At 40.3% G+C, this 26,245-nt stretch overlaps 1 protein-coding gene across 2 annotated transcripts in view; it reads left to right on the top strand.

The window, feature by feature from the left end:
• Window positions 1-26,245, top strand: part of LOC143674514 (protein argonaute-4) — a 104,478-nt gene that overhangs the window by 7,893 nt on the left and 70,340 nt on the right. Inside the window, exon 2 of one of the 2 annotated variants that reach the window (XM_077150319.1) lies at window positions 17,582-17,695. In XM_077150319.1, the coding sequence (XP_077006434.1) occupies window positions 17,584-17,695 (112 nt within the window). In that variant the 5' untranslated portion in view covers window positions 17,582-17,583. Of the gene's footprint in view, window positions 1-17,568; window positions 17,696-26,245 lie in introns of those variants that run through there. The other variant, XM_077150321.1, reaches the window with a different exon arrangement.

Raw genomic sequence — 26,245 nt, 5'->3', positions numbered from 1 at the left:
ATTGCTATAATGTGTGGTTTTCCCCCTTCAGTCTATTAATATTTATTTACTACATTGATTGATTTTCTTGTGTTGAACCAACCTCGGTCATGGTATGTAATTCTTTTAATATACTGTTTGATTCAGTTTGCCAGTATTTTGTTGAGAATTTTTACATCTATATTCATAAGAGATATTGATCTGTAATTTTCTTTTCTTGTGCTGTCTTTTTTTTTATTAATTAACAGAAACAAAAGAAATTAACCCAACATTTAGAAATCATACCATTCTACATATGCAATCAGTAATTCTTAACATCATCACATAGATGCATGATCATCGTTTCTTAGTACATTTGCATCGGTTTAGAAGAACTAGCAACACAACCGAAAAAGATATAGAATGTTAATATAGAGAAAAAAAATAAAAGTAATAATAGTAAGAACAAAACAAAACAAAACAAAACAAAAACTTATAGCTCGGATGCAGCTTCATTCAGTGTCTTAACATGATTACTTTACAATTAGGTATTATTGTGCTGTCCATTTTTGAGTTTTTGTATCTAGTCCTGTTGCACAGTCTGTATCCCATCAGCTCCAATTACCCATTATCTTACCCTGTTTCTAACTCCTGCTGAACTCTGTTACCAATGACATATTCCAAGTTTATTCTCGAATGTCGATTCACATCATTGGGACCATACAATATTTGTCTTTTAGTTTTTGGCTAGACTCACTCAGCATAATGTTCTCTAGGTCCATCCATGTTATTACATGCTTCATAAGTTTATCCTGTCTTAAAGCTGAATAATATTCCATCGTATGTATATACCACAGTTTGTTTAGCCACTCGTCTGTTGATGGACATTTTGGCTGTTTCCATCTCTTTGCAATTGTAAATAACGCTGCTATAAACATTGGTGTGCAAATGTCCGTTTGAGTTTTTACCCTTAATTCCTTTGAGTAGATTCCCAGCAATGGTATTGCTGGGTCGTATGGCAATTCTATATTCAGCTTTTTGAGGAACCGCCAAACTGCCTTCCACAGTGGTTGCACCATTTGACATTCCCACCAACAGTGGATAAGTGTGCCTCTTTCACTGCATACTCTCCAGCACTTGTCATTTTCTGTTTTGTTGATAATGGCCATTCTGGTGGGTGTGAGATGATATCTCATTGTGGTTTTGATTTGCATTTCTCTAATGGCCAGGGACATTGAGCATCTCTTCATGTGCCTTTTGACCATTTGCATTTCCTCCTCTGAGAGGTGTCTATTCAAGTCTTTTTCCCATTTTGTAATTGGGTTGGCTGTTTTTTTGTTGTTGAGTTGAACAATCTCTTTATAAATTCTGGATACTAGACCTTTATCTGATATGTCGTTTCCAAATATTGTTTCCCATTGTGTAGGCTGTCTTTCTACTTTCTTAATGAAGTTCTTTGATGCACAAAAGTGTTTAATTTTGAGGAGTTCCCATTTATTTATTTCCTTCTTCAGTGCTCTTGCTTTAGGTTTAAGGTCCATAAAACTGCCTCCAATTGTAAGATTCATAAGATATCTCCATACATTTTCCTCTAACTGTTTTATGGTCTTAGACCTAATGTTTAGATCTTTGATCCATTTTGAGTTAACTTTTGTATAGGGTGTGAGATATGGGTCTTCTTTCATTCTTTTGCATATGGATATCCAGTTCTCTAGGCACCATTTATTGAAGAGACTGTTCTGTCCCAGGTGAGTTGGCTTGACTGCCTTATCAAAGATCAAATGTCCATAGATGAGAGGGTCTATATCTGAGCACTCTATTAGATTCCATTGGTCGATATATCTATCTTTATGCCAATACCATGCTGTTTTGACCACTGTGGCTTCATAATATGCCTTAAAGTCAGGCAGTGCAAGACCTCCAGCTTCATTTTTTTTCCTCAAGATGTTTTTAGCAATTCGGGGCACCCTGCCCTTCCAGATAAATTTGCTTATTGGTTTTTCTATTTCTGAAAAATAAGTTGTTGGGATTTTGATTGGTATTGCATTGAATCTGTAAATCAATTTAGGTAGGATTGACATCTTAACTATATTTAGTCTTCCAATCCATGAACACGGTATGCCCTTCCATCTGTTTAGGTCTTCCGTGATTTCTTTTAGCAGTTTTTTGTAGTTTTCTTTATATAGGTTTTTTGTCTCTTTAGTTAAATTTATTCCTAGGTATTTTATTCTTTTAGTTGCAATTGTAAATGGGATTCGTTTCTTGATTTCCCCCTCCGCTTGTTCATTGCTAGTGTATAGAAATGCTACAGATTTTTGAATGTTGATCTTGTAACCTGCTACTTTGCTGTACTCATTTATTAGCTCTAGTAGTTTTGTTGTGCATTTTTCCGGGTTTTCGACGTATAGTATCATATCGTCTGCAAACAGTGATAGTTTTACTTCTTCCTTTCCAATTTTGATGCCTTGTATTTCTTTTTCTTGTCTAATTGCTCTGGCTAGAACCTCCAACACAATGTTGAATAATAGTGGTGATAGTGGACATCCTTGTCTTGTTCCTGATCTTAGGGGGAAAGTTTTCAATTTTTCCCCATTGAGGATGATATTAGCTGTGGGTTTTTCATATATTCCCTCTATCATTTTAAGGAAGTTCCCTTGTATTCCTATCCTTTGAAGTGTTTTCAAGAGGAAAGGATGTTGAATCTTGTCAAATGCCTTCTCTGCATCAATTGAGATGCATCAATTTCCAGATAAATTTGCTTATTGGTTTTTCTAATTCTGAAAAACAAGTTGTTGGGATTTTGATTGGTATAGCATTGAATCTGTAGATCAGTTTAGGTAGGATTGACATCTTAATTATATTTAGTCTTCCAATCCATGAACACAGTATGCCCTTCCATCTATTTAGGTCTTCTGTGATTTCTTTTAGCAGTTTTTTGTAGTTTTCTTTATATAGGATTTTTGTCTCTTTGGTTAAATTTATTCCTAGGTATTTTATTCTTTTAGTTGCAATTGTAAATGGGATTTGTTTCTTGATTTCCCCCTCAGCTTGTTCATTACTAGTGTATAGAAAAGCTATAGATTTTTGAATGTTGATCTTGTAGCCTGCTACTTTGCTGTACTCATTTATTAGCTCTAGTAGTTTTGTTGTGGATTTTTCCGGGTTTTTGACGTACAGTATCATATCATCTGCAAACAGTGATAGTTTTACTTCTTCCTTTCCAATTTTGATACCTTGTATTTCTTTTTCTTGTCTAATTGCTTTGGCTAGAACTTCCAACACAATGTTGAATAATAGTGGTGATAGTGGACATCCTTGTCTTGTTCCTGATCTTAGGGGAAAAGTTTTCAATTTTTCCCCATTGAGGATGATATTAGCTGTGGGTTTTTCATATATTCCCTCTATCATTTTAAGGAAGTTCCCTTGTATTCCTATCTTTTGATGTGTTTTCAACAGGAAAGGATGTTGAATCTTGTAAAATGCCTTCTCTGCATCAATTGAGATGATCATGTGATTTTTCTGCTTTGATTTGTTGATGTGGTGTATTACATTAATTGATTTTCTTATGTTGAACCATCCTTGCATACCTGGGATGAATCCTACTTGGTCATGATGTATAATTCTTTTAATGTGTTGTTGGATACGATTTGCTAGAATTTTATTGAGGATTTTTGTATCTATATTCATTAGAGAGATTGGCCTGTAGTTTTCTTTTTTTGTAATATCTTTGCCTGGTTTTGGTATGAGGGTGATGTTGGCTTCATAGAATGAATTAGGTAGTTTTCCCTCCACTTCGATTATTTTGAAGAGTTTGAGGAGAGTTGGTACTAATTCTTTCTGGAATGTTTGATAGAATTCACATGTGAAGCCGTCTGGTCCTGGACTTTTCTTTTTGGGGAGCTTTTGAATGACTAATTCAATCTCTTTACTTGTGATTGGTTTGTTGAGGTCATCTATTTCTTCTTGAGTCAAAGTTGGTTGTTCACATCTTTCCAGGAACCCGTCCATTTCATCTAAATTGTTGTATTTATTAGCGTAAAGTTGTTCATAGTGTCCTGTTATTACCTCCTTTATTTCTGTGAGGTCAGTAGTTATGTCTCCTCTTCCATTTCTGATCTTATTTATTTGCATCCTCTCTCTTCTTCTTTTTGTCAATCTTGCTAAGGGCCCATCAATCTTATTGATTTTCTCATAGAACCAACTTCTGGTCTTATTGATTTTCTCTATTGTTTTCATGTTTTCAATTTCATTTATTTGTGCTCTAATCTTTGTTATTTCTTTCCTTTTGCTTGCTTTGGGATTAGTTTGCTGTTCTTTCTCCAGTTCTTCCAAGTGGACAGTTAATTCCTGCATTTTTGCCTTTTCTTCTTTTCTGATATAGGGATTTAGGGCAATAAATTTCCCTCTTACCACTGCCTTTGCTGCATCCCATAAGTTTTGATATGTTGTGTTTTCATTTTCATTTGCCTCTAGGTATTTACTAATTTCTCTAGCAATTTCTTCTTTGACCCACTTGTTGTTTAAGAGTGTGTTGTTGAGCCTCCATGTATTTGTGAATTTTCTGGCACTCGGCCTATTATTGATTTCCAACTTCATTCCTTTATGATCCGAGAAAGTGTTGTGTATGATTTCAATCTTTTTAAATTTGTTAAGACTTGCTTTGTGACCCAGCATATGGTCTATCTTTGAGTATGATCCATGAGCACTTGAGAAAAAGGTGTATCCTGCTGTTGTGGGATGTAATGTCCTATAAATGTCTGTTAAGTCTAGCTCATTTATAGTAATATTCAGATTCTCTATTTCTTTATTGATCCTCTGTCTAGATGTTCTGTCCATTGATGAGAGTGGTGAATTGAAGTCTCCAACTATTATGGTATATGTGTCTATTTCCCTTTTCAGTGTTTGCAGTGTATTCCTCAGGTATTTTGGGGCATTCTGGTTCGGTGCGTAAATATTTATGATTGTTATGTCTTCTTGTTTAATTGCCCCTTTTATTAGTATATAGTGTCCTTCTTTGTCTCTTTTAACTGTTTTACATTTGAAGTCTAATTTGTTGGATATTGGTATAGCCACTCCTGCTCTTTTCTGGTTGTTATTTGCATGAAATATCTTTTCCCAAGCTTTCACTTTCAACCTATATTCATCTTTGGGTCTAAGATGTGTTTCCTGTAGACAGCATATAGAAGGATCCTGTTTTTTAATTCATTCTGCCAGTCTATGTCTTTTGATTGGGGAATTCAGTCCATTAACATTTAGAGTTATTACTGTTTGGATAATATTTTCCTCTACCATTTTGCCTTTTGTATTATATATATCATATCTGACTTTCCTTCTTTCTACACTCTTCTCCATGTCTCTCTCTTCTGTCTTTTTGTATCTGACTCTAGTGCTCCCTTTAGTATTTCTTGCAGAGCTGGTCTCTTGGTCACAAATTCTCTCAGTGACTTTTTGTCTGAGAATGTTTTAATTTCTCCCTCATTTTTGAAGGACAATTTTGCTGGATATAGGAGTCTTGGTAGGCAGTTTTTCTCTTTTAGTAACTTAAACATATCATCCCACTGTCTTCTAGCTTCCATGGTTTCTGCTGAGAAATCTACACATAGTCTTATTGGGTTTCCCTTGTATGTGATGGATTGCTTCTCTCTCACTGCTTTCAAGATCCTCTCTTTCTCTTTGACCTCTGACATTCTAACTAATAAGTGTCTTGGGGAATGCCTATTTGGGTCTAATCTCTTTGTGGTGCGCTGCATTTCTTGGATCTGTAATTTTAGGTCTTTCATAAGAGTTGGGAAATTTTCAGTGATAATTTCTTCCATTAGTTTTTCTCCTCCTTTTCCCTTCTCTTCTCCTTCTGGGACACCCACAACACGTATATTTGTGCGGTTCATATTGTCCTTGAGTTCCCTGATACCCTGTTCGAATTTTTCCATTCTTTTCCAGATAGTTTCTGTTTCTTTTTGGAATTCAGATGTTCTATCCTCCAAATCACTAATTCTATCTTCTGTCTCTTTAAATCTATCATTGTAGGTATCCATTGTTTTTTCCATCTTTTCTATTTTATCCTTCACTTCCATAAGCTCTGTGATTTGTTTTTTCAGTTTTTCTATTTCTTCTTTTTGTTCAGCCCATGTCTTCTTCATGTCCTCCCTCAATTTATCGATTTTGTTTTTGAAGAGGTTTTCCATTTCTGTTCGTATATTCAGCATTAGTTGTCTCAGCTCCTGTATCTCATTTGAACTATTGGTTTGTTCCTTTGACTGGGCCATATTCTCAATCTTCTGAGCGTGGACCGTTATCTTCTGCTGGCGTCTGGGCATTTAGTCAGATTTCCCTGGGTGTTGTACCCAACAGGTTGAAAGATTTTTCTGTGAAATCTCTGGGTTCTGTTTTCCTTATCCTGCCCAGTAGGTGGCGCTCGTGGCACACGTTTGTCTCACGTGTTTGGAATGGATCCCCCCGGTCACCCATCTCCGCGGCCTGGGGATTTCCGATCCAATTCTCTCCGTTGGTTCGGGGGGCCGCGCGTGGGGGGGGCGTCAGCCGCCGCGGCTTGAGGGGACCCTGTGGCTGGTCGCCGGCCGCAGCGGGCCTGGGGAATTCGCCACCGGACCGGGAAGTCGCCTGCGGGGGAGGGGCGTCGGTCACCGGCCGCCGCGGCCTGTGGAATTCCCCACCGCACCAGTAAGCCGCCCATGGGGGAGGGTCACCGTGGCTTGGGTAGCCCTCTGATCCGAGACTCGTAGCCGGACCAGGAAGCTGCCTGCAAAAGAGGGGCGCCGGCCGCCTCGGCTTGGGAAACTTGCCTCTCTGAGACTCTCAGCCGGCCCGGGAAGGACGGAGGGAGGAGCTCCGGCCGCCACAGCTGCCGCTGCTCTGGAAATCGCGCGCCGCTCGGGGATCTCACCGCAGCCGAGTCTCGCAGTCAGACTAGCCAGTCCAGACTGGGGTACGCTGTGTGTTCATTCCCTGTCGTGGCCCCGGGAGCTGTTCTGCACTGTTTCAGTTCACCTAGTAGTTGCTTTGGAGGAGGAACTAAGACGCAGGCACCTTACTAAGCCGCCATCTTGGTCCCGCCTCCTCTTGTGCTGTCTTTATCTGGCTTTGGTATCAGGATACTGCTGGCTCTAAAGAATGAGTTAGGAAGTAGTCCCTTTCTTCTGTTTTTGGGAAGAGTTTGAAAATGATTAGTGTTAATGTTTTTTAAATGTTTTATAAGATTCCGCAGTGCTATTATCTTGTGCAGGATGTTTTTATGTTGTTGAGAGGTATGTGAATACTGATTCAATCTCTATACTTTTTATCAGATTCTATCTTAAACTACTATTTCACTAGTTTATGAATAACATGATAAATCTTACAATAATATAATTTCATTTTCCCACTTCCTGGCCTGTGAACCCTTGTCATATGTTTTTGTTTTCTTTTGTTTTTTGGCATAGGTAGGCTCTGGGAATCGAACCCAGGTCTCTAGTATGGCAGGCGAGAATTCTGCCACTGAACCACCATTGCCTGCCCCCTTGTCATATGTTTTAATTACAAAAGTTCTTTAAGTCCCACAGTACATTTCACACACATACATACCTTCAAGGAACTCACAGAATATATGTATGCATACGTGTGTGTGTGTGTTTGAACAAGTCTTTTATATTGATCTAGATTTAGTGCTGTTCATTTCTTACTGTAGATCTGAACTTCCATCTGGTATCATTCGCCTTCTAAAACTTCTTTTAGCAGTTTTGTAATGTAAGTCTGCCTGAAACAGATTCTTTCAGTTTTTGTCTATCTGCAAATGTTTTTATTTTACCTTCAATTTTTGAAGCATATTTTTGCATTTTTTCTCAACACTTTAAAGATGCCATTTCCATTGTCTTCTGGCCTCCATTTCTGATAAATCATCTGTCCTTTGAAATATTGTTATTGAGATATCTTCACACACAGACAGTCCATCCAAAGTATACAATCAGTGGCTCACAATATCATCACATAATTGTGTACTCATCACCATGATCATTTTTAGACATTTGCATCACTCCAGGAAAAGAAATAAAAAGAAAATAGAAAAAACTCATACATCCCATACCCCTTACCCCTCTCATGTACCACTAATATTTCAATCTACCCAATTTTTAAAAGACATTTATCCACTCTATTATTTATTTATTTTTATCCTTATTTTTTTACTCATCTGTTCATACCCTGGATTAAAGGAGCATCAGACACAAGGTTTTCACAATCACACAGTCACATTGTAAAAGCTATATAGTTATACAATTGTCTTCAAGAATCCAAGGCTATTGGAACACAGCTCAACAGTTTCAGGTACTTCCCTCCAGCCACTCCAATACACTATAAACTAAAAAGGGATATCTATATAATGCATAAGAATAACCTTCAGGATAATCTGTCGACTCGGTTTGAAATCTCTCAGCCACTGAAACTTTATTTTGACTTATTACTCTCTTCCCCCTTTTAGTCAAGAAAATCTTCTCATTCCCATGATAGCGGGTCCTGGCCCATCCCCAGGAGTTATGTACCATGTTGCCAGGAAGATTTACACCCCTGAGAGTCATGTCCCACATGGAGGGAAGGGCAGTGAGTTCACCTGCTGAATTGGCTTAGAGAGAGAGATATTTGAGCAACAAAGAGGTTCTCTGTGCAAGGGAGACTCTTAGGCATAATTATAAGAAGGCTTAGCTTCATCCTTTACAGGAATAAGTTTCATAGGGGCAAACCCCAAGATCTAGGACTCAGCCCATTGAATTGGTTATCCCTGCTATTGTCGAGAATATCAGGAATTCACCGGATTGGGAAGTTTAATATTTCCTCTTTTTTTTCCCCAATCCCAAAGTAAGTGTGCCTCTTTCTCAACATCCAGCTCTTGTTGTTTTCTGTTTTTTTTTTTTTAAATAATGGTCATTCTAGTGGGCATGAGATGATATCTCAGTGTGGTTTTCTTTTTTTTTGATTAATAAAACCAATCAACATACAGTATGAACATTCTTTTTTTATCACATAGTTGTATATTCATCATCATGATCATTTCTTAGAACATTTGCATCAATTCAGAAAAAGAAATAAAAAGAAAACAGAAAAAAAATTCATACATACCATACCCCTTATCCCTCCCATTCACTGATCACAAGCATTTCAATCTACTAAATTTATTTTGACATTTGTTCCCCCTATTATTTATTTATTACTAATCCATATGTTTTACTTATCTGTCCATAAGGTAGATAAAAGAAGCAACAGACACAAGGTTTTCACAATCACACAGTCATGTTGTGAAAGCTGTATCATTATACAATCATCTTCAAGAAACATAGCTACCGGAACACAGCTCTACATTTTCAGGCAGTTCCCTCCAACCTCTCTGTTACTCGTTAACTAAAAAGGTGATATCTATTTAATGCGTAAGAATAACCTCCAGGATAACCACTCTGTTTGGAATTTCTCAGCCATTGATACTTTATTTTGTCTCCTTTCTCTCTTCCACCTTTTGGTCAAGAAGATTTTGTCAACTCCTTGGTGCTGAGTCCCAGCTCATTCTAGGATTTCTGTCCCATGTTGCCAGGAAGGTCCATATCCCTGGGAGTCATGTCCCACGTAGAGAGGGGAGGGCAGTGAGTTTGCTTGTTGTGTTGGCTGAGAGAGAGAGGCCACATCTGAGCAACAAAGGAGGTTCTCTTGGGGGTGACTTTTAGGCCTAATTTTAAGTAGGCTTAGCCTTTTCTTTGCGATGTTAAGTTTCATATGAACAAACCCCAAGATTGGGGGCTCAGCCTATTACTTTTGTTGTCCCCACTGCTTGTGAGAATATCAAGAATTCTCCACTTGGGGAAGTTGAATTTTCTCCCTTTCTCATCATTCCCCCAAGGGGACTCTGCAAATACTTCCTTACTCACTGTTCAAATCACTCTGGAATTTATCGGGGCATCACCCTGGACAAACCTACAAAATCTCATGCCCTACTCAAGATTCCATGTACTTATGGTGTTCAATTAAGCTGTCCACATAAGTTATAATAGGAAATGCACTAGTCAAAATATAAATTTTGTACCAAATAAACATCATTGTGATTTTGATTTGCATTTACCTAATAGTCAGTGAAGTTAAGCATCTTTTCATGTGCCTTTTAGCCATTTGTATTTCCTCTTCTGAAAGTCTCTGTTGTCTTTTGACCATGTTTAACTGGGTTGTTTGTCTTTTTGTGGTTGAATTGTAGAATCTCTATATATTCTGGATGTTAAACCATTATCTGATATGTGGTTTCCAAATATTGTCTCCCATTGCATAGGCTGCATTTTTACTTTCCTGACAAAGTTCCTTGATGGTCTTAGCTCTAATGTTTAGGTCTTAGATCCATTTTGAGTTAATTTTTGTATATGGTTTGAGATTTTCTTGTATTGAACCTGCCTTGCATACCTGGAATAAATCCCACTTGGTCATGGTGTGTAATTCTTTTAATGGGCTGCTGGATTCAATTTGCAAGTATTTTGTTGAGGATTTTTGCATCCATATTCATTAAAGAGATTGTTCTGCAATTTTCTTTTCTTGTAGTATCTTTGGCTTTGGTATTAGGGTGATGTTGGCATCATAGAATGAGTTAGGTCACTTCTCCTCTTCAAAAAAATTCAATTGTTTTGAAAAGTTTGAGCAGGATTGGTACTACTTCTTCCTTGAATGCTTGAAAGAATTCACTTGTCAAGCCATCTGGTTTTGGGCTTTTCTTTTTTGGGAGCTTCTTGATGCCTGATTCACTCTTTACTTGTGATTGATTTTTTGAAGTCACCTGTTTCTTCTCAAATCAACAATGGCCGTTCTAGAAAGTTGTCCACTTCATCTATGTTGTCTAGTTTTTAGCATATAGTTGCTTAAAGTGTCCTCTCATTACCTCCTTTATTTCTTCAGGGTCAGTTGTTATGTCCCCTCTTCCATTTCTGATTTTATTTATTTGCATCCTCTGTCTCTGTCTCTTTCTCTGTGTGGGTCTCTCACGCATGTGTTCTCTCATCTGCCTAGTTAAGGGTCCATTGATATTATTGATTTTCTCAAGGAACCAACTTCTGGTTTTGCTGATTTTCTCTGTGGTTTCCATACCCTCAATTTCATTTATTTTTGCACTAATCATTGTTCTTTCTTTCTTTTTTTGCTTTGTGTTTAGCTTGCTGTTATTTCTCTAGTTCTTCCAGGTAAACAGTTAATTCCTCATTTTTGTTCGTTCTTCTTGTTTAATATAGGCATTTAGGGCAATAAATTTCCCTCTCAGTACTGCCTTTGCTGTATCTCATAAATTTTGACATGCTGTGTTTTCATTCTCTTTTGCCTTGATTGCTGATTTATCTTGTAATTTCTTCCTTGATTCACTGGCTGTATAAGAGTGTGTTGCTTAGCCTCCATATGTCTGTGAATCTTCTGGCCCTCTGCCTGTTATTGATTTCTTACTTGATTCCATTATGATTCAAGAAGGTGTTTTATATAATTTCAATATTTTTAAATTTGTTGAGACTTGTTTTGTGACCCAGCTTATGATCTATCCTTGAAAATGATCCATGAGCACTTGAGAAAAATGTGCATTCTACTCTTTTGGGGTGTGCTATAAATGTCTGTGAAGTCTAGTTCATTTATCATATTATTCAAAATCTCTGTTTTCTTATTAATCTGTGTCTAGATTTTCTATCCATTGATGAGAGTGGTGTTTTGAAGTCTCCAACTATTGTGGTAGAGGTGTCTACTTCTCCCTTCAGTGTTGTCAGTGTTTGCCTCATGTATTTTTTTTTTTTTTTTTTTTTTTTTTTTTTTAAAGACAGAGAGAAGGAAGGAAGGATAGAAGGAAGGAAGGAAGGAAGAAAGGGAAACATTTTTAAACATTTTCTTGTTTTATTGTATTCTGTTTCTCTGTTTTTGTTACATGGGCTGGGGCCGGGAATCGAACCGAGGTCCTCCGGCATAGCAGGCAAGCACTTTGCCCGCTGAGCCACCGCAGCCCGCCCTGCCTCATGTATTTTTGGGCACTCTGGCTTGATGCATAATATTTATGCTTGATATGTCTTCTTGCTGAATTGTTCCTTTTATTAATACATAAGGCCCTTCATTGTCTCTTTTTTGAAATCTAATTTGACTGATATTATTATAGCTACCCTTGCTCTTTTCTGGTTGTTGTTCACATGAAATATCTTTCCCCAATCTTTCACTTTCAAGCTATTTTTGTCCCTGGGTCTAAAGGGGGTCTCCTGTAGACAGCTTATAGATGGATCCTGGTTTTTAATCCATTTCTGCCAGTCTGTGCCTTTTGATTAAGGAGTTTAATCCATTAACATTTAATGTTATTACTGTAAAGGCAATACTTTCTTCCACCATTTTGTATTTGGGATTTTATATGTCACATCTTTTTTTTCTCTTTTTACCTTTATGTTAGTCTTCATTTATACACTTTTCTCCAGACTTCTCTCTCCTATCTTTTTCTATCTGCCTGTAGTGCTCCCTTCAGTATTTCTTGTAGAGCCAGTCTCTTAGTCATATATTCTCTTAGTGACTGTTTGTCTGAAAATATTTGAATTTCCCCTCATTTTGTAGGACAGTTTTGTTGGGTACAGAATTCTTGGTTGGCAGTTTTTCTCTTTCAGAATCTTAAATATATCATACCACTGCCTTCTCACCTCCATGGTTTCTGCTGGGAAATCCACACAGTCTTATCAAGCTTCCCTTGTATGTAATGGATTGTTTTTTTCTTGCTGCTTTCAAAATTCTATCTGTCTTTGACATTTGACATTCTGATTAGTAAATATCTGATTAGTAAGGTCTATTTGGATCTATTCTGTTTGGAGTATGCTGCACTTCTTGGATCTGTAATTTTATGAATTTCATAAGAGATGGGAAATTTTTAGTTGTTACTTCCTCCATTAGTCTTACTGCTCCTTTTTCCTTTTCTCTTTCTGGGACACCCATAACATGTATATTTGTGGCTTCATGTTGTTGTTCAATTCCCTTAGGCTCTGCTCTTATTTTTCCATTCTTTTCCCTATATTTTCTTTTGTCTGAAGTATTTCAGATGTTCATTCCTCTAGTACATTAATCCTTTCTTCTGCCTCGTCACATCTATTGCTATAGGTCTCCATTGTTTTTTCAATTCTTCTATTGTGACTTTCATTCCCATAAGTTCTGTGATATGTTTTTTCAAACTTTTTGAGTTCTTCTTTATGTTCGCCCAATGTCTTCTATAAAGAAGGAGAGGATATAAATCCCCCCCTTAACTCCTTGATTTGATTTTTGATGTGATTTTGCACATCAAAAAGCCTTTTCAGAGCTAGACTCCCACTCCCCAGGTTTGCCAATCAAGAGCTGGAGTTGAATTCTAGTCTACTGTTGGCACTGTCAGAGAGGCTCTCCTTTTGCATTCCTGAGGAAAACCTTCAGTCACAGAGATGCAGATACTGGGGCAGTGACAACACTGAAACTTTGGAATCATCCTTAAGGCTTCTTATTTGGTCCATTAGCAAATTCTGTCAAAACATATCCAAAATCCACAGCTACCACCTTCACTCAGGCCACCATCAACATTCACTTAGATCACTGCATAACCTAATAGTCTTGTAACTTTGTCTCTATGCTTCCATCTTTGCTTCAATTCCTACAATCTATTATATTCTTTTAAAACTCAAGTAAAGTTCCTGTTACTTCTGCTCAAAGCACCTTAGTGGTTTCCCACTTACTTTAGAAGCAAAAGCTCAAGGTCTTAAAATGGTTTACACTTATTCCTACAAAGAGAAGCTAAGCCTACTTATGATTATGCCTAAAAGTAACCCAGAGACCATCTTTTGTTGCTCAAATATGGCCTCTCTATCTAAGCCAACTTCTCAGGTGAACTCATAGCCCTCCCCCCACTACATGGGACATGACTCCCAGGGATGAGCCTGTCCCTGGCATCCTGGGAATCATAAAGCCTTCTTGACCAAAAGGGGTAAGAGAAATGAAACAAAATAAAGTTTCAATGGCTGAAAGATTTCAAATAAAGTTGAGAGGTCATTCTGGAGGTTATTCTTATGCAGTATATAAATATCTCTTTTCAGTTTTTGGTGTATTGGAGTAGCTAGAGGGAAATACCTGAAACTATTGAACTGTAATGCAATAGCCTTGATTCTTGAAATTGATTGTATAACTATTTAGCTTTTAAGGTGTGACTGTATGATTGTGAAAATCTTGTGACTGACACTCCCTCTACCCAGTGTATGGACAGATGAGTAAGAAAATAAAGACAAAATAGATAAATAATAAGAGAATATGAGGGTATGGGATGTTTTGGATGTTCTTTTTTACTTTTTTTATTTTCTTGTTTCTATTTTTGGAGTAATGAAAATGTTCAAATTTGATTGTGATAATGAATGCACAGCTATAATGATACTGTGAACCCCTGATTGTACACTTTGGATTATTATATGGTATGTGAATATATATCAATAAAATTGCATTAGTAATGGTTTACACTGGTGCATGGGTTGTTCAGTGGTAGAATGCTCGCCTGCCATGCAGAAGACCCGGGTTCGATTCCTGGACCATGCACCCCACCATAAAAATGGTTTCCAAAGCCCTAATTGTCCGTATGCCCATCGCCTCCTTTCTGATTTTATCTCTCATCACTCTCCTTGTTCAATCCATTCTAGCCCACTGTCCTCCTTACAGTTCCTTGCACTCTATAGAGAACTTTGCTCAAATAGGACTAAATGGAAGTATGTATATTGAATTGTGATACCCTCAGCCTCCTTCCCCCACTCAGCTCTGAGAAGACCAGGAGCACAGATTACATCTCCTACTCTGGAGATTGAAGAATCTGCCTTAGTGAAACTGACCAGACCAAGAGAAAAGCCTACAAATCTAGATATATGAGGATTGGTTTTCCAGTGAAAGGACCCGAATAGCAGCTTGAATGAAGCCCACCAAAAAATAAGCCACGACTATAAACACAAAAATTCCAGTCAACTTTTGAATGCCTCATTCTAAAATTTGAGTGGGTAATCAAAGGTCAACTGACTTGTAAGGAAAGCCCCCAAAATGAGAAACAGATCACCTGCAGAAAGGAAATCAAAGGAAACAAAATCTGTACAGAAGCAGAAGAAATGATAGTTGAGAGCCTCATAAGCAAAAGAAGACTTAAGTAATAAAACAAGTACATGAGACCATGAAAGAGCTCTTGGAAGTTAAAAATATGATGGCTGAAAATTTAAAAGTTTAATTGCTTAAAATTCAAAAGTATTGGAAGATATAGTTGAGGGAAGACTCCCACAAGAGAACAACAACAACAAAAATTCAGAAAAGAAAGTTAAGAGGCTGAATCTAGCAAGTTCAATAATCAATTAATAAGACTTCCAGAAAGGGGAAAAAGAGAAAACAGAAGGAGAAATTATCAATTAAATAATCTAATTAAAAGTATGGAAATTAAGAACAGGATTTTTAGAATACAAGTATTCACTGAGTGCATAATGAATAAAAAAAATTAAAAAGAAAGAGAGCCATGGCCAGGTATATTATTTTGAAATTCCAGTACACCAGGGATAATGAGAAGAGTCTATAAAAAATTCCAGAGTGGAAAACAGGTTACATTGAAAGGATCAAGAATCAGAATGGCATCAGCTTCTCAGCAGCAGCACTGGAAAATAATAGAGAAATGCCTTCAACATTCTGGAGGAAAATTATGTCTGACCCAGAATTGTACTTCCAACCATCAGTTAAGGGTGAGAATGGAGCAAAGACATTTTCACATATGAAAAGTGTTAAAAAATTTACTTCCCTTGCACTCTTTTTTCAGGTAGCTCCTGAAGGATGTGCTCTGTGTAAATAAGGGAATCATCCCAGAAAGAGGAAGTATGGGATTCAATAAGCAAAAGTCCATCACAGGAGAGGACAGGGGAGAGTCTCAGAACAAATACTATTGTTGGGCCTCGGCAGCAAATTAAAAAAAAAAATTGTGATTTAACTGAAATGGGAGAATGGAAGGAGGAAAAGGGATGGGTAACTTTTAAAATACATAGCAACATTCAAAAGTTGAAAATGGAGATCAAGACTCTGAATTGTGGCAGTATGGAGCAGGTGCATGTGTGTGCTGTGTTTGTGTGTGCCTTTTGACATTTTTGTCAATTAGAAAAGTTGTGGGTCTACAGAACAATCAAGCATAAAATATAGGTTGCCCAAATGCCACTCTATTATTAACATCTTGCAGTGGTGTGGTACATTTGTCATAATTGGTGAAAGCACATTTTTATACTTGTACTATTAATTATAGTCTGTGGTTTCATTTAGGGTTCAATGTTTGTGTTGTACAGTTCCATGTATTTTTTTAAAAATGTAGTTATTAATTAAAAAATTAAGAAACCAAATAAAACATCAACATATATAATCAGTAATTCACAATATCATCACTTAGTTGCATATTTATCATTTCTTAGAACATTTGCATTAATTCAGAAAAAGAAATAAAAAGACAATAGAAAAAGAAATAAAACGAACACAGGAAAGGAAAAAAAAAAAGATTATACCTACCATACCCCTTACCCCTCGCCTTCATTGATCACTAGCATTTCAAACTAAATTTATTTTAGCATTTGTTCCCCCTATTATTTATTTTTATTCCATATGTTCTATTCCTTTGTTGACAAGGTAGATAAAAGGAGCATCAGACACAAGGTTTTCACAATCACACAGTCACATTGTGAAAGCTATATCATTGTTCAATCATCATCAAGAAACATGGCTACTGGAACACAGCTCTACATTTTCAGGCAGTTCCCTCCAGCCTCTCCACTGCATCTTGAACAACAAGGTGATATGTACTTAATGCGTAAGAATAACCTCCAGGATAACCTCTCGACTCTGTTTGGAATCTCTCAGCCATTGACACTTTGTCTCATTTCACTCTTCCCCCTTTTGGTCGAGAAGGTTCTCTCAATCCCTTGATGTTAATTCTCAGCTCATTCTAGGGTTTTTCTCAATGCCTTGATGCTGAGTCTCAGCTCATTCCAGGATCTCTGTCCCAGGTTGCCAGGAAGGTCCACACCCCTGGGAGTCATGTCTCACACAGAGAGGGGGAGGGTGATGAGACTGCTCGTCGTGTTGACTGGAGAGAGAGGCCACATCTAAGCAACAAAAGAGGCTCTCTTGGGGGTGACTGTTAGGCCTAGATTTTAAGTAGACTTGACCTATCCTTTGTGGGGTTAAGTTTCATATGAACAAACCCCAAGACTGGGGGCTCAGCCTATAGTTTTGGTTGTCCATACTGCTTGTGAGAATATCAAGAATTCAACTTGGGGAAGTTGAATTTTTCCCCGTTCTCACCATTCCCTGAAGGGGGCTTGATTTGCTTGGATTTTCTAGGCAGCATCTTTTATCGGTGAAGAATGCCTGTGTTGTCTCCTTTTTCCAATATTTATACCTTGACTCTTTGTCATATCTCTCACTAGTAAATACACCAATAGAACGTTGACTAATGAAGATGTAATTGTCATGCTTTTCATATTCTTTATTCTAGTGAGGTTTTCAGTTTGCCAATATGTATTGTAACAGGTAATTTGGTATATTGACCCTCAATTACCAGATGCATGAATGTGTTACCTAAACAATTTGTTTTTTTTAGAGATGCTTCATTTTGCAGACAGTCAGACATCATGGAAGAGAAATTCTGCAGCTGATCTCTCGTGTCTCATGAAAATACCTTGGCCAGGGGACCAAGATGTAACAGCTTGTATAAGTAAGTCTCATGGAGACTAAGGAACTCTCCAAATACTTTCTCAGTTATTCTATATGCCGCTTCTTTGCACAGGTAACCTGGCTTGTATATATTACAGTAACATGTTTAACCTAACAATATACATCTGTATTTAATTAACTTAAAGTATTTAATTTAATAGTACACATCTGTATATAGCATTCACATACCTATTTAAAGCTCCTGACAATTGCCTCTGTGGGGTTTATGGTATGGGCCTTCCCATCACATTAATCTCTCTTTACAAGTTCAGTTCTTTGCCTTTGGTTTCCAGTAGGTATTTTTTTTTAATCAGGTTATGGAAAGAGGTTCATAATAGCAATAATAATAGCTAAAGTTATTACAGTGTTTACTATATTACTGTATACTGTTTTCTGATTACTGTTGAAAGTGCTTTACATATATTAGCTCATTTATTTACATTTATTAATGCATTTGGGAAGTTTCCTTCTATTTGCATTTACTAATAGTTTTTTTTATGTGTGTGTATGTTTACATAGGAATGAGTGTGAGATTTTACTGCATGCTTTTTCAACATCTGTAGGGATAATCATATGATTTTTCTCCCTTATTCTGCTACTGTAGGAAATGATATAAATAGATCTCCCAGTGTTAAGTCAGAACCTCATGGAACCCTCTAATCTATCGACCATCATACTTTTCACTACTTATCCCACTCCCCTCATGTTTCATTTTTTAATTCCCCAGTCTGGATTTCATGGCGTATTATTGTAATTACCATCTTGTAAATATTCTTAATTCTCTTGTCATTCTTTCCTTTCACTAACACTTCTCTTAACTACCCCTAAACCCAACGGAGCAGTTCATATTTGCATCTGAGTAGCTGGACATGACCAGAAAAATCACACAACTGCACTGTCCCAACTGAAATTTAGGACTACCAACCATTAAAAGGGAACTCAACACTGCCCAGCAGTACTGCTGCTTTTTCCTTATAGTTTTGTTTTCATACTCTCCAATATGACCTTTTCCTCTCCCTTCAAATTCCAATCCATTCTTCCTCCTTCATTCTCATATGATCTCAATTTATAATTCATCAAGAAAACAGAAGCGATCACATGGTTACACATCATCTTCCTACCACCGAATCTACCAACTTTCCTTATCTGCATCAACATCCATATTTCCTTCTTTTTTCCTCAAACCCTCTTGCCTTCTCAGTGACCAAATTCTCTCTCTCTCGCATCATCAATTTCCTTTTCTCTCATGGAGACTTCCATTAGCAAATGCTCATGTTTTAGTATCGCTTATCTTAAAAACGCAAACAAGAGGGGAGAAAGAATATGGAACTATTAAACCTTGACATCAGGAAATCCCCTGATACCGTGTCAAACTTTAGAGATATCCAAATCAATAGGCCATGCCCTTGATCATAAGCTTATGTAGGTAGCCGAGAAGTTTAGACTACCTATAGGCATGCCAAAGAGATACTTCTGGAGGACCTCTGTTGCTCAGATGTGGCCCCAGTCTCTCTAAGCCCAACCCTGCAAGTGAAATCATTGCTCTCCCCCCTATTTGGGACAAGACATCCTGGGGTGAAAGTCTCCCTGGTGATTTGGGAGATGACTCCCATGGATGAATCCAGACCTGGCAATGTGGAATCAATCATTATATCCTGTCCAAAAGCAGCAAAAGAAGTGTAATTAATAAATTATCAGTGGCAGAGAGAGTTCAAATGGAGTCAAGAGGCTACTCTGGAGGTTGCTCTTATACAAGCTTCAGGTAAACCTTTTATCATAACCTGCCAACCCCCAACCAGGACCATTCCAGCAAATCCTACAGAACACTTAGGGCAATATATAAGATTTCACAAGGGTTCCAGACACTAGAGTAACTTTCCAGAAACCTACAACCACCAGAAGGGTCCCTGGTCAGGATAAGTCCTGAAACCTAGCCCAGCCTCTCTCGGACATCATATAGTTCCATCTCCCTACCCCATATTAGTGACAGTTCCTTCCAATATAAAAAATTTAGAATTACCATAGCCCAAACAACCCTAAAGAGACATATGGAAAGATCAAAGGTGATGGTGGAATTATACATAGAAGATAGGACTTAACAAATGAATTTGACTGCTGAATCATTAAATATCTCTTTTAGTCTCCAGTATTTTAGAGCAGCTAGAAGTAAAAACCTAAAATTGTGAAATTGTCACCCATGTCAAAGTCTGAAATATGTTCTACAACTAATTGTGGTGCTGTGTTTTGAAATTTATAGCTTTTTTGTATATATGTTATTTTTCACACAAAAAAGAAGGAAAAAAAGTCGATTGTGATAATAAAAAGGTATTTAAGCCCTCTAACCTCCTATATTCTGGAGCAGCTAGAAGGAAAAGTATGAAAGGATTGTATAGTAGCCCATGAAAAACTCTGGGATCTATCCTGTAACCACTTTTTGAAGAGTGCTTTGAAAACTATTGCTTTTTTATTTCTTTGCTTTGTATATATGTTATACTATACAATAAAAAAAAGTTAAGGAAAAAAAAAACTTGCTTCAATAAAGAAAAAAAAAATGCAAACAAGAACAGAAACACAAAACCCTGCCTTAATACCATATCTCTCTCCAGCTACCACCCCAGTTACTCCTGCTATTAACAAGAACATTTGGAAAAGTTGTCTATATTTGCTCTTTCTACTTCTTTACCTTTTACGATCTCAAAACACTCCAATCAGCCTTTTAACCTCTCCCTTCCACAGAAAATCCTGCTGTCAAAACTACCATTGACTTCCAGTTTACCAAATCCAATGTTCACTGTAGAGAGCCGCTTTCCGGGTTTGGCCTAGTGGACACGCTGCAGCCTGCTCTAGAGTTCCCCCCGCCCATCGAGTGAGCCAAGATGGCGCTTTCGTCCTGCTTCCGCAAATGACGCACACGCCCACCAACCCTATCTTCCAATCACCTCTGTATACGTGGCACTAACCTATTGGGTTTGGGCACAGTATATAAGAGGTTACCCGGACGGGGTGGGTGGAGACGACCCGCAGGGAGCCGTACCTGACGGCCGCATAGAGGTTGTTCCCCCGCGGGGCATCTTGTCCCGCGCGGAACCTGTAACAGAGAATGCAAGCTTAACTCCAGTAAAGGTCTGTGCTTACAACTGCTGCGTGTCTTGGATCTGTGTTTCTCACCAGCGCGGATTTGTCTGCGTCTCTCTGTCTCTCCTCATTGTCTCACCCGCCGGCCGGGGACCAGAGGCTGAGCGAGAAGTCGCGGACAAGTGGTGGCCCGTACGGGGAACCTCTTCTGCTGCTTTTCCCCGAGCTGGTGAGGACGTGCTTCTCGGGTTCACGGCGGAACCTCCACGCCTGATCAACGTGAGAGGGTAAGTGCTTCCTATTACGTGAGAGTTAAGGGCTGTGGGCGTTCAGGTAGCCCCAGTGACTCGGAAGAGCTCTCCGAGTGATTAAAGACAGTGCCGACTGCAAGCATGGGGCAGTCAGGAAGTTCACCTTTATTACCCCCTTTAAAAACCCTTTTGAAGCAGCGGGGCATCTCAGTTAAGAAGAGTTCCCTCCTGCGGTTCCTTGACGATATTGCTGCTTTTGCCCTTTGGTTCGCCCATTCCGGTAGCCTCAGTCTGCCTTCTTGGTTAAAACTTGGTAATGACATAGAACGGGCGCGCCGGACGGGCCTTTGTATGGACCCGATCCTGGTCCCTATCTGGGAAACCGTCCGTGCTTGCCCTGAGGCGGAGAATGCTGCAGGCCTAAGTCCGTCTTCCGCCCTGCTGCAGGCACGGCACGCGCTCCAAGAAACTCAGTCAGTTTCGTCTGCGGACGGCTCCTGTAAGAGTGAGCCGCCAACTTGCAAGCCGCCAGAGTCAGACGTTAGTTCGGACGACTCTGACTCGGAGTCAGATAGTAATGAGACCAAGGGTGCAGACGCGCCTCCGCTGATCGATTGGGGGAGGCCCCCTGTCTCACCCACGCAGCCTTCCGCCCTGCCAGCGCCTGCTGCAGGGACGCGGCGGCTTCCGGTGAATGGTTTTGGTGATCTCGCCAAAAACCCTCACCACGGGCTCCCTCTGGTGGCCGAATTAGGTAATTACAGTGGCTGCTCTCCAACTTCTAAGCGCTTGTTAAAAGGAATGGGATATGTCCCCGGCAAAGGCTTAGGAGCCTCATTGCACGGGCGCGCAAGGCCTATACAAGCTGTCTCCAATTCTGACAGACGAGGCCTGGGTTTTTCCTAGGGGCCACTGAGGGGAGATTCCCACCCACACCTATAAAACTAAAATGGAAGACCAGTACCCCGGTGTGGGTGCCTCAGTGGCCATTAGCACAGGAAAAACTCTCAGCATTACACACTCTAGTGTCAGATCAGTTAAAAAAGGGCCACATCATTCCCTCTACATCACCTTGGAACACACCCGTATTCGTCATAAAGAAAAAATCAGGCAGATGGAGATTGTTACATGATTTAAGAGCCGTTAATAATTGCATGGAGTCCTTAGGACCTGTTCAGATGGGGTTGCCCCTTCTCTCAGCTCTGCCAGAGCATTGGTCTATTTTCATCTTAGACATCAAAGACTTACTAAAGAAACAGAAAGGGGGAATAGGTCACGGCCTGTCCCCAAAGGCTCAACTGTCTATAGCCTTGTTTACGTACAATTTTTTAAATGAAAATTCACTAGGAATGACACCTGCTCTTCAGCACACTACTCCGAGTCCTCCACATAGAGGTCTAGTCCGTTGGAAGGATGTCCTGTCAGGACAATGGCAAGGCCCTGACCCAGTGCTCAGCTGGGCCAGAGGCTCTGTTTGTGTTTTTCCCCAGGAGCCAGGACGTCAACCAGTGTGGGTTCCGGAAAGACTGGTGAGAACCGTGACATCGCCTGAGGAGGCCACGGAGCTGTTGCCTAAAAAACCAACAAGCCTTCAACCTGAACCATCAGATCAGGCCTCCAACTCTGCTGATGACGGCGGCGACTGACGAGATAGCAACGAAAGCGCCGGTCACCCTTCGATTGTTTAGAAGGGGGACCAGTTTTAATAACCCCCGTTGCCTTCGACCTTTCCAAACTGGGCGAGACTGTACAAAGTCTGTGGAACCGAGTCACCTCATGGTTCTCTTGGCCCAATTTGACTACTTGGATTCTCGTGGCAGTGGGACTATTAGTGGGCTTAGTCACTGTTAAATGTTTGTTAGAACGCTTGTTCCAGACACAGCAGCAACTACGTGTTTCTACCATGTTAGCTATGTCTTCCCAGTCAAATGTGGGTGTGCGTCCCTCCTCGATAGATAGCCCGTCTGAATCACCTGGGGCAAAGCTCTTGTCAGCAAGGTTTGTTGCAGGCTCCCTGGCCACTACCCGTGTTTAGCTAGGCACCAGAGGCTGTTAATTTTGCGCGCCTAGCCGCCTCGACGGTGGAGCTGCGGCCGCAGTCCTGGCCAGACTGGGCTTGGCTCTAGCCATTGCACCGAGGCCTCCGCAGCGTTTCCTATGCCCTGGCTGTCGCTCTCATAATCCCCGCTTGACCCAGTTGCGAGGCGAAGCACTGCAGGGAGGAGTCACGTGGTATCCAGTTCACGGACTCTCCGGTCTCTATATGAGGTGAGCATTCTGGTCGGTGCCAGAGGCTCCGTCGTGTGATGACGCGAGCCTAGTCCAGACTCCCCAAAGCACCAAACTATGTTGTGAGCCACTCAGGCCCACGGGAGCACCATCATCAATAGAGACACTGGGTACAAGAATACGGTCTACGGACCATGCCTCTTATAAAAACAAAAAGGGGGAGATGTAGAGAGCCGCTTTCCGGGTTTGGCCTAGTGGACACGCTGCAGCCTGCTCTAGAGTTCCCCCCGCCCATCGAGTGAGCCAAGATGGCGCTTTCGTCCTGCTTCCGCAAATGACGCACACGCCCACCAACCCTATCTTCCAATCACCTCTGTATACGTGGCACTAACCTATTGGGTTTGGGCACAGTATATAAGAGGTTACCCGGACGGGGTGGGTGGAGACGACCCGCAGGGAGCCGTACCTGACGGCCGCATAGAGGTTGTTCCCCCGCGGGGCATCTTGTCCCGCGCGGAACCTGTAACAGAGAATGCAAGCTTAACTCCAGTAAAGGTCTGTGCTTACAACTGCTGCGTGTCTTGGATCTGTGTTTCTCACCAGCGCGGATTTGTCTGCGTCTCTCTGTCTCTCCTCATTGTCTCACCCGCCGGCCGGGGACCAGAGGCTGAGCGAGAAGTCGCGGACAGTTCACTTCTCTGTCCTTCTTTTATTTGACCTCTGGGAAGCTTTTAGCATGATTAGCCATCTCCTTCTTGAAACACTTTCTTCCCTTAATTTTGATAACCCGCTGTCATGGTTTTCTTCTACTAGATTGGTTGATCATTCTCAGCTAGTTTGATGGCTTCTCCTTATCCAGCAAACCTCCAAATGTGGAAATGACTCAGGAGTCTTGTTTTCTGTCCTCTTCTCTTTCTACGCTCACTCCTTTGGTGATCTCATCCAAGCCCAGTGGTTTTAAACACTACCTGGGGAGAAGATGGTGGCTTAGTAAGATGCGCGGATCTTAGTTCCTCCTCCAGAACAGCTACTAGGGGAGTAGAAACGATACAGAACAGCACCCGGAGCCACAACAGAGATAAAAAAGACAGCGTACCCCATCCTGGAACGGCTGACTGGCTGAGAGAACCCGCTCCGGTGAGATCGCCGAGGGGCGCGGGCTTCCCCGGGCAGGGCGGCAAGTGGACGGAGTCCCTCACTTCCTCCTTCCTGGGCCAGCTGGCAGAATTGGGCAGGCGGTCCCCTCAAGCCGCGGCGGCTGGCGCCACCACCATGCGCGCCCCCCCGGACCAACTGAGAGAATTGGATCAGAAATCCCCAGGCCGCGGAGAACGGTGACCGGGGGGGTCCCATCCAAACACATGACTCCCTGGTCCGGCTGGGAACGGTGCACTCTCCCGGGCTGCGGCGGCTGGCGCCCTCCCGCCAGGCTTGGCGCCCCGGGCCGATTAGGAAATTTGGACGGGCGCTCTCCCGGGCTGTGGCGGCCGGCGACCCTCCCCGCGTTCGGACCTCTGGGCCAGCTGGCACTCTTCCAAGCCGCTTCAGCTGGCGAACCTCCCCCACAGCAAGAGTTTTCCAAAGTTAAAGGACCCACAGCATCTTTTACTGGTGGGACCCGCAGACAAACGTGTGCCACGAGCGCCACCTACTGGGCAGGATAAGAAAAACAGAACCCAGAGATGTCACAGAAAAATCTTTCAACCTGTTGGGTACAACACCCAGGGAAATCTGACTAAATGCCCAGACGCCAGCAGAAGATAACGGTCCACGCTCAGAAGATTGAGAATATGGCCCAGTCAAAGGAACAATCCAATAGTTCAAATGAGATACAGGAGCTGAGACAACTAATGCTGAATATACGAACAGAAATGGAAAACCTCTTCAAAAACCAAATCGATAAATTGAGGGAGGACATGAAGAAGACATGGGCTGAACAAAAAGAAGAAATAGAAAAACTGAAAAAACAAATCACAGAACTTATGGAAGTGAAGGATAAAGTAGAAAAGATGGAAAAAACAATGGATACCTACAATGATAGATTTAAAGAGACAGAAGCTAGAATTAGTGAATTGGAGGATGGAACATCTGAATTCCAAAAAGAAACAGAAACTATCGGGAAAAGAATGGAAAAATTTGAACAGGGTATCAGGGAACTCAAGGACAATATGAACCGCACAAATATATGTATTGTGGGTGTCCCAGAAAGAGAAGAGAAGGGAAAAGGAGGAGAAAAACTAATGGAAGAAATTATCACTGAAAATTTCCCAACTCTTATGAAAGACCTAAAATTACAGATCCAAGAAGTGCAGCACACCCCAAAGAGATTAGACCCAAATAGGTGTTCTCCAAGACACTTACTAGTTAGAATGTCAGAGGTGAAAGAGAAAGAGAGGATCTTGAAAGCAGCAAGAGAAAAACAATCCATCACATACAAGGGAAACCCAATCAGACTATGTGTAGATTTCTCAGCAGAAACCATGGAAGCTAGAAGACAGTGGGATGATATACTTAAATTACTAAAAGAGAAAAACTTCCAACCAAGACTCCTATATCCAGCAAAATTATCCTTCAAAAATGAGGGAGAAATTAAAACATTCTCAGACAAAAAGTCACTGAGAGAATTTGTGACCAAGAGACCAGCTCTGCAAGAAATACTAAAGGGAGCACTAGAGTCAGATACGAAAAGACAGAAGAGAGAGGTATGGAGAAGAGTGTAGAAAGAAGGAAAGTCAGATATGATATAATAATACAAAAGGCAAAATGGTAGAGGAAAATATTATCCAAACAGTAATAACACTAAATGTTAATGGACTGAATTCCCCAATCAAAAGACATAGACTGGCAGAATGGATTAAAAAACAGGATCCTTCTATATGCTGTCTACAGGAAACACATCTTAGACCCAAAGATAAACATAGGTTGAAACTGAAAGGTTGGGAAAAGATATTTCATGCAAATAACAACCAGAAAAGAGCAGGAGTGGCTATACTAAT

This window comes from Tamandua tetradactyla, chromosome 2 (genome assembly GCF_023851605.1).
Source record: "Tamandua tetradactyla isolate mTamTet1 chromosome 2, mTamTet1.pri, whole genome shotgun sequence".
Classification (NCBI taxonomy): Eukaryota; Metazoa; Chordata; class Mammalia; order Pilosa; family Myrmecophagidae; genus Tamandua; species Tamandua tetradactyla.
This window is presented reverse-complemented; position numbering and strand designations above follow the sequence as displayed.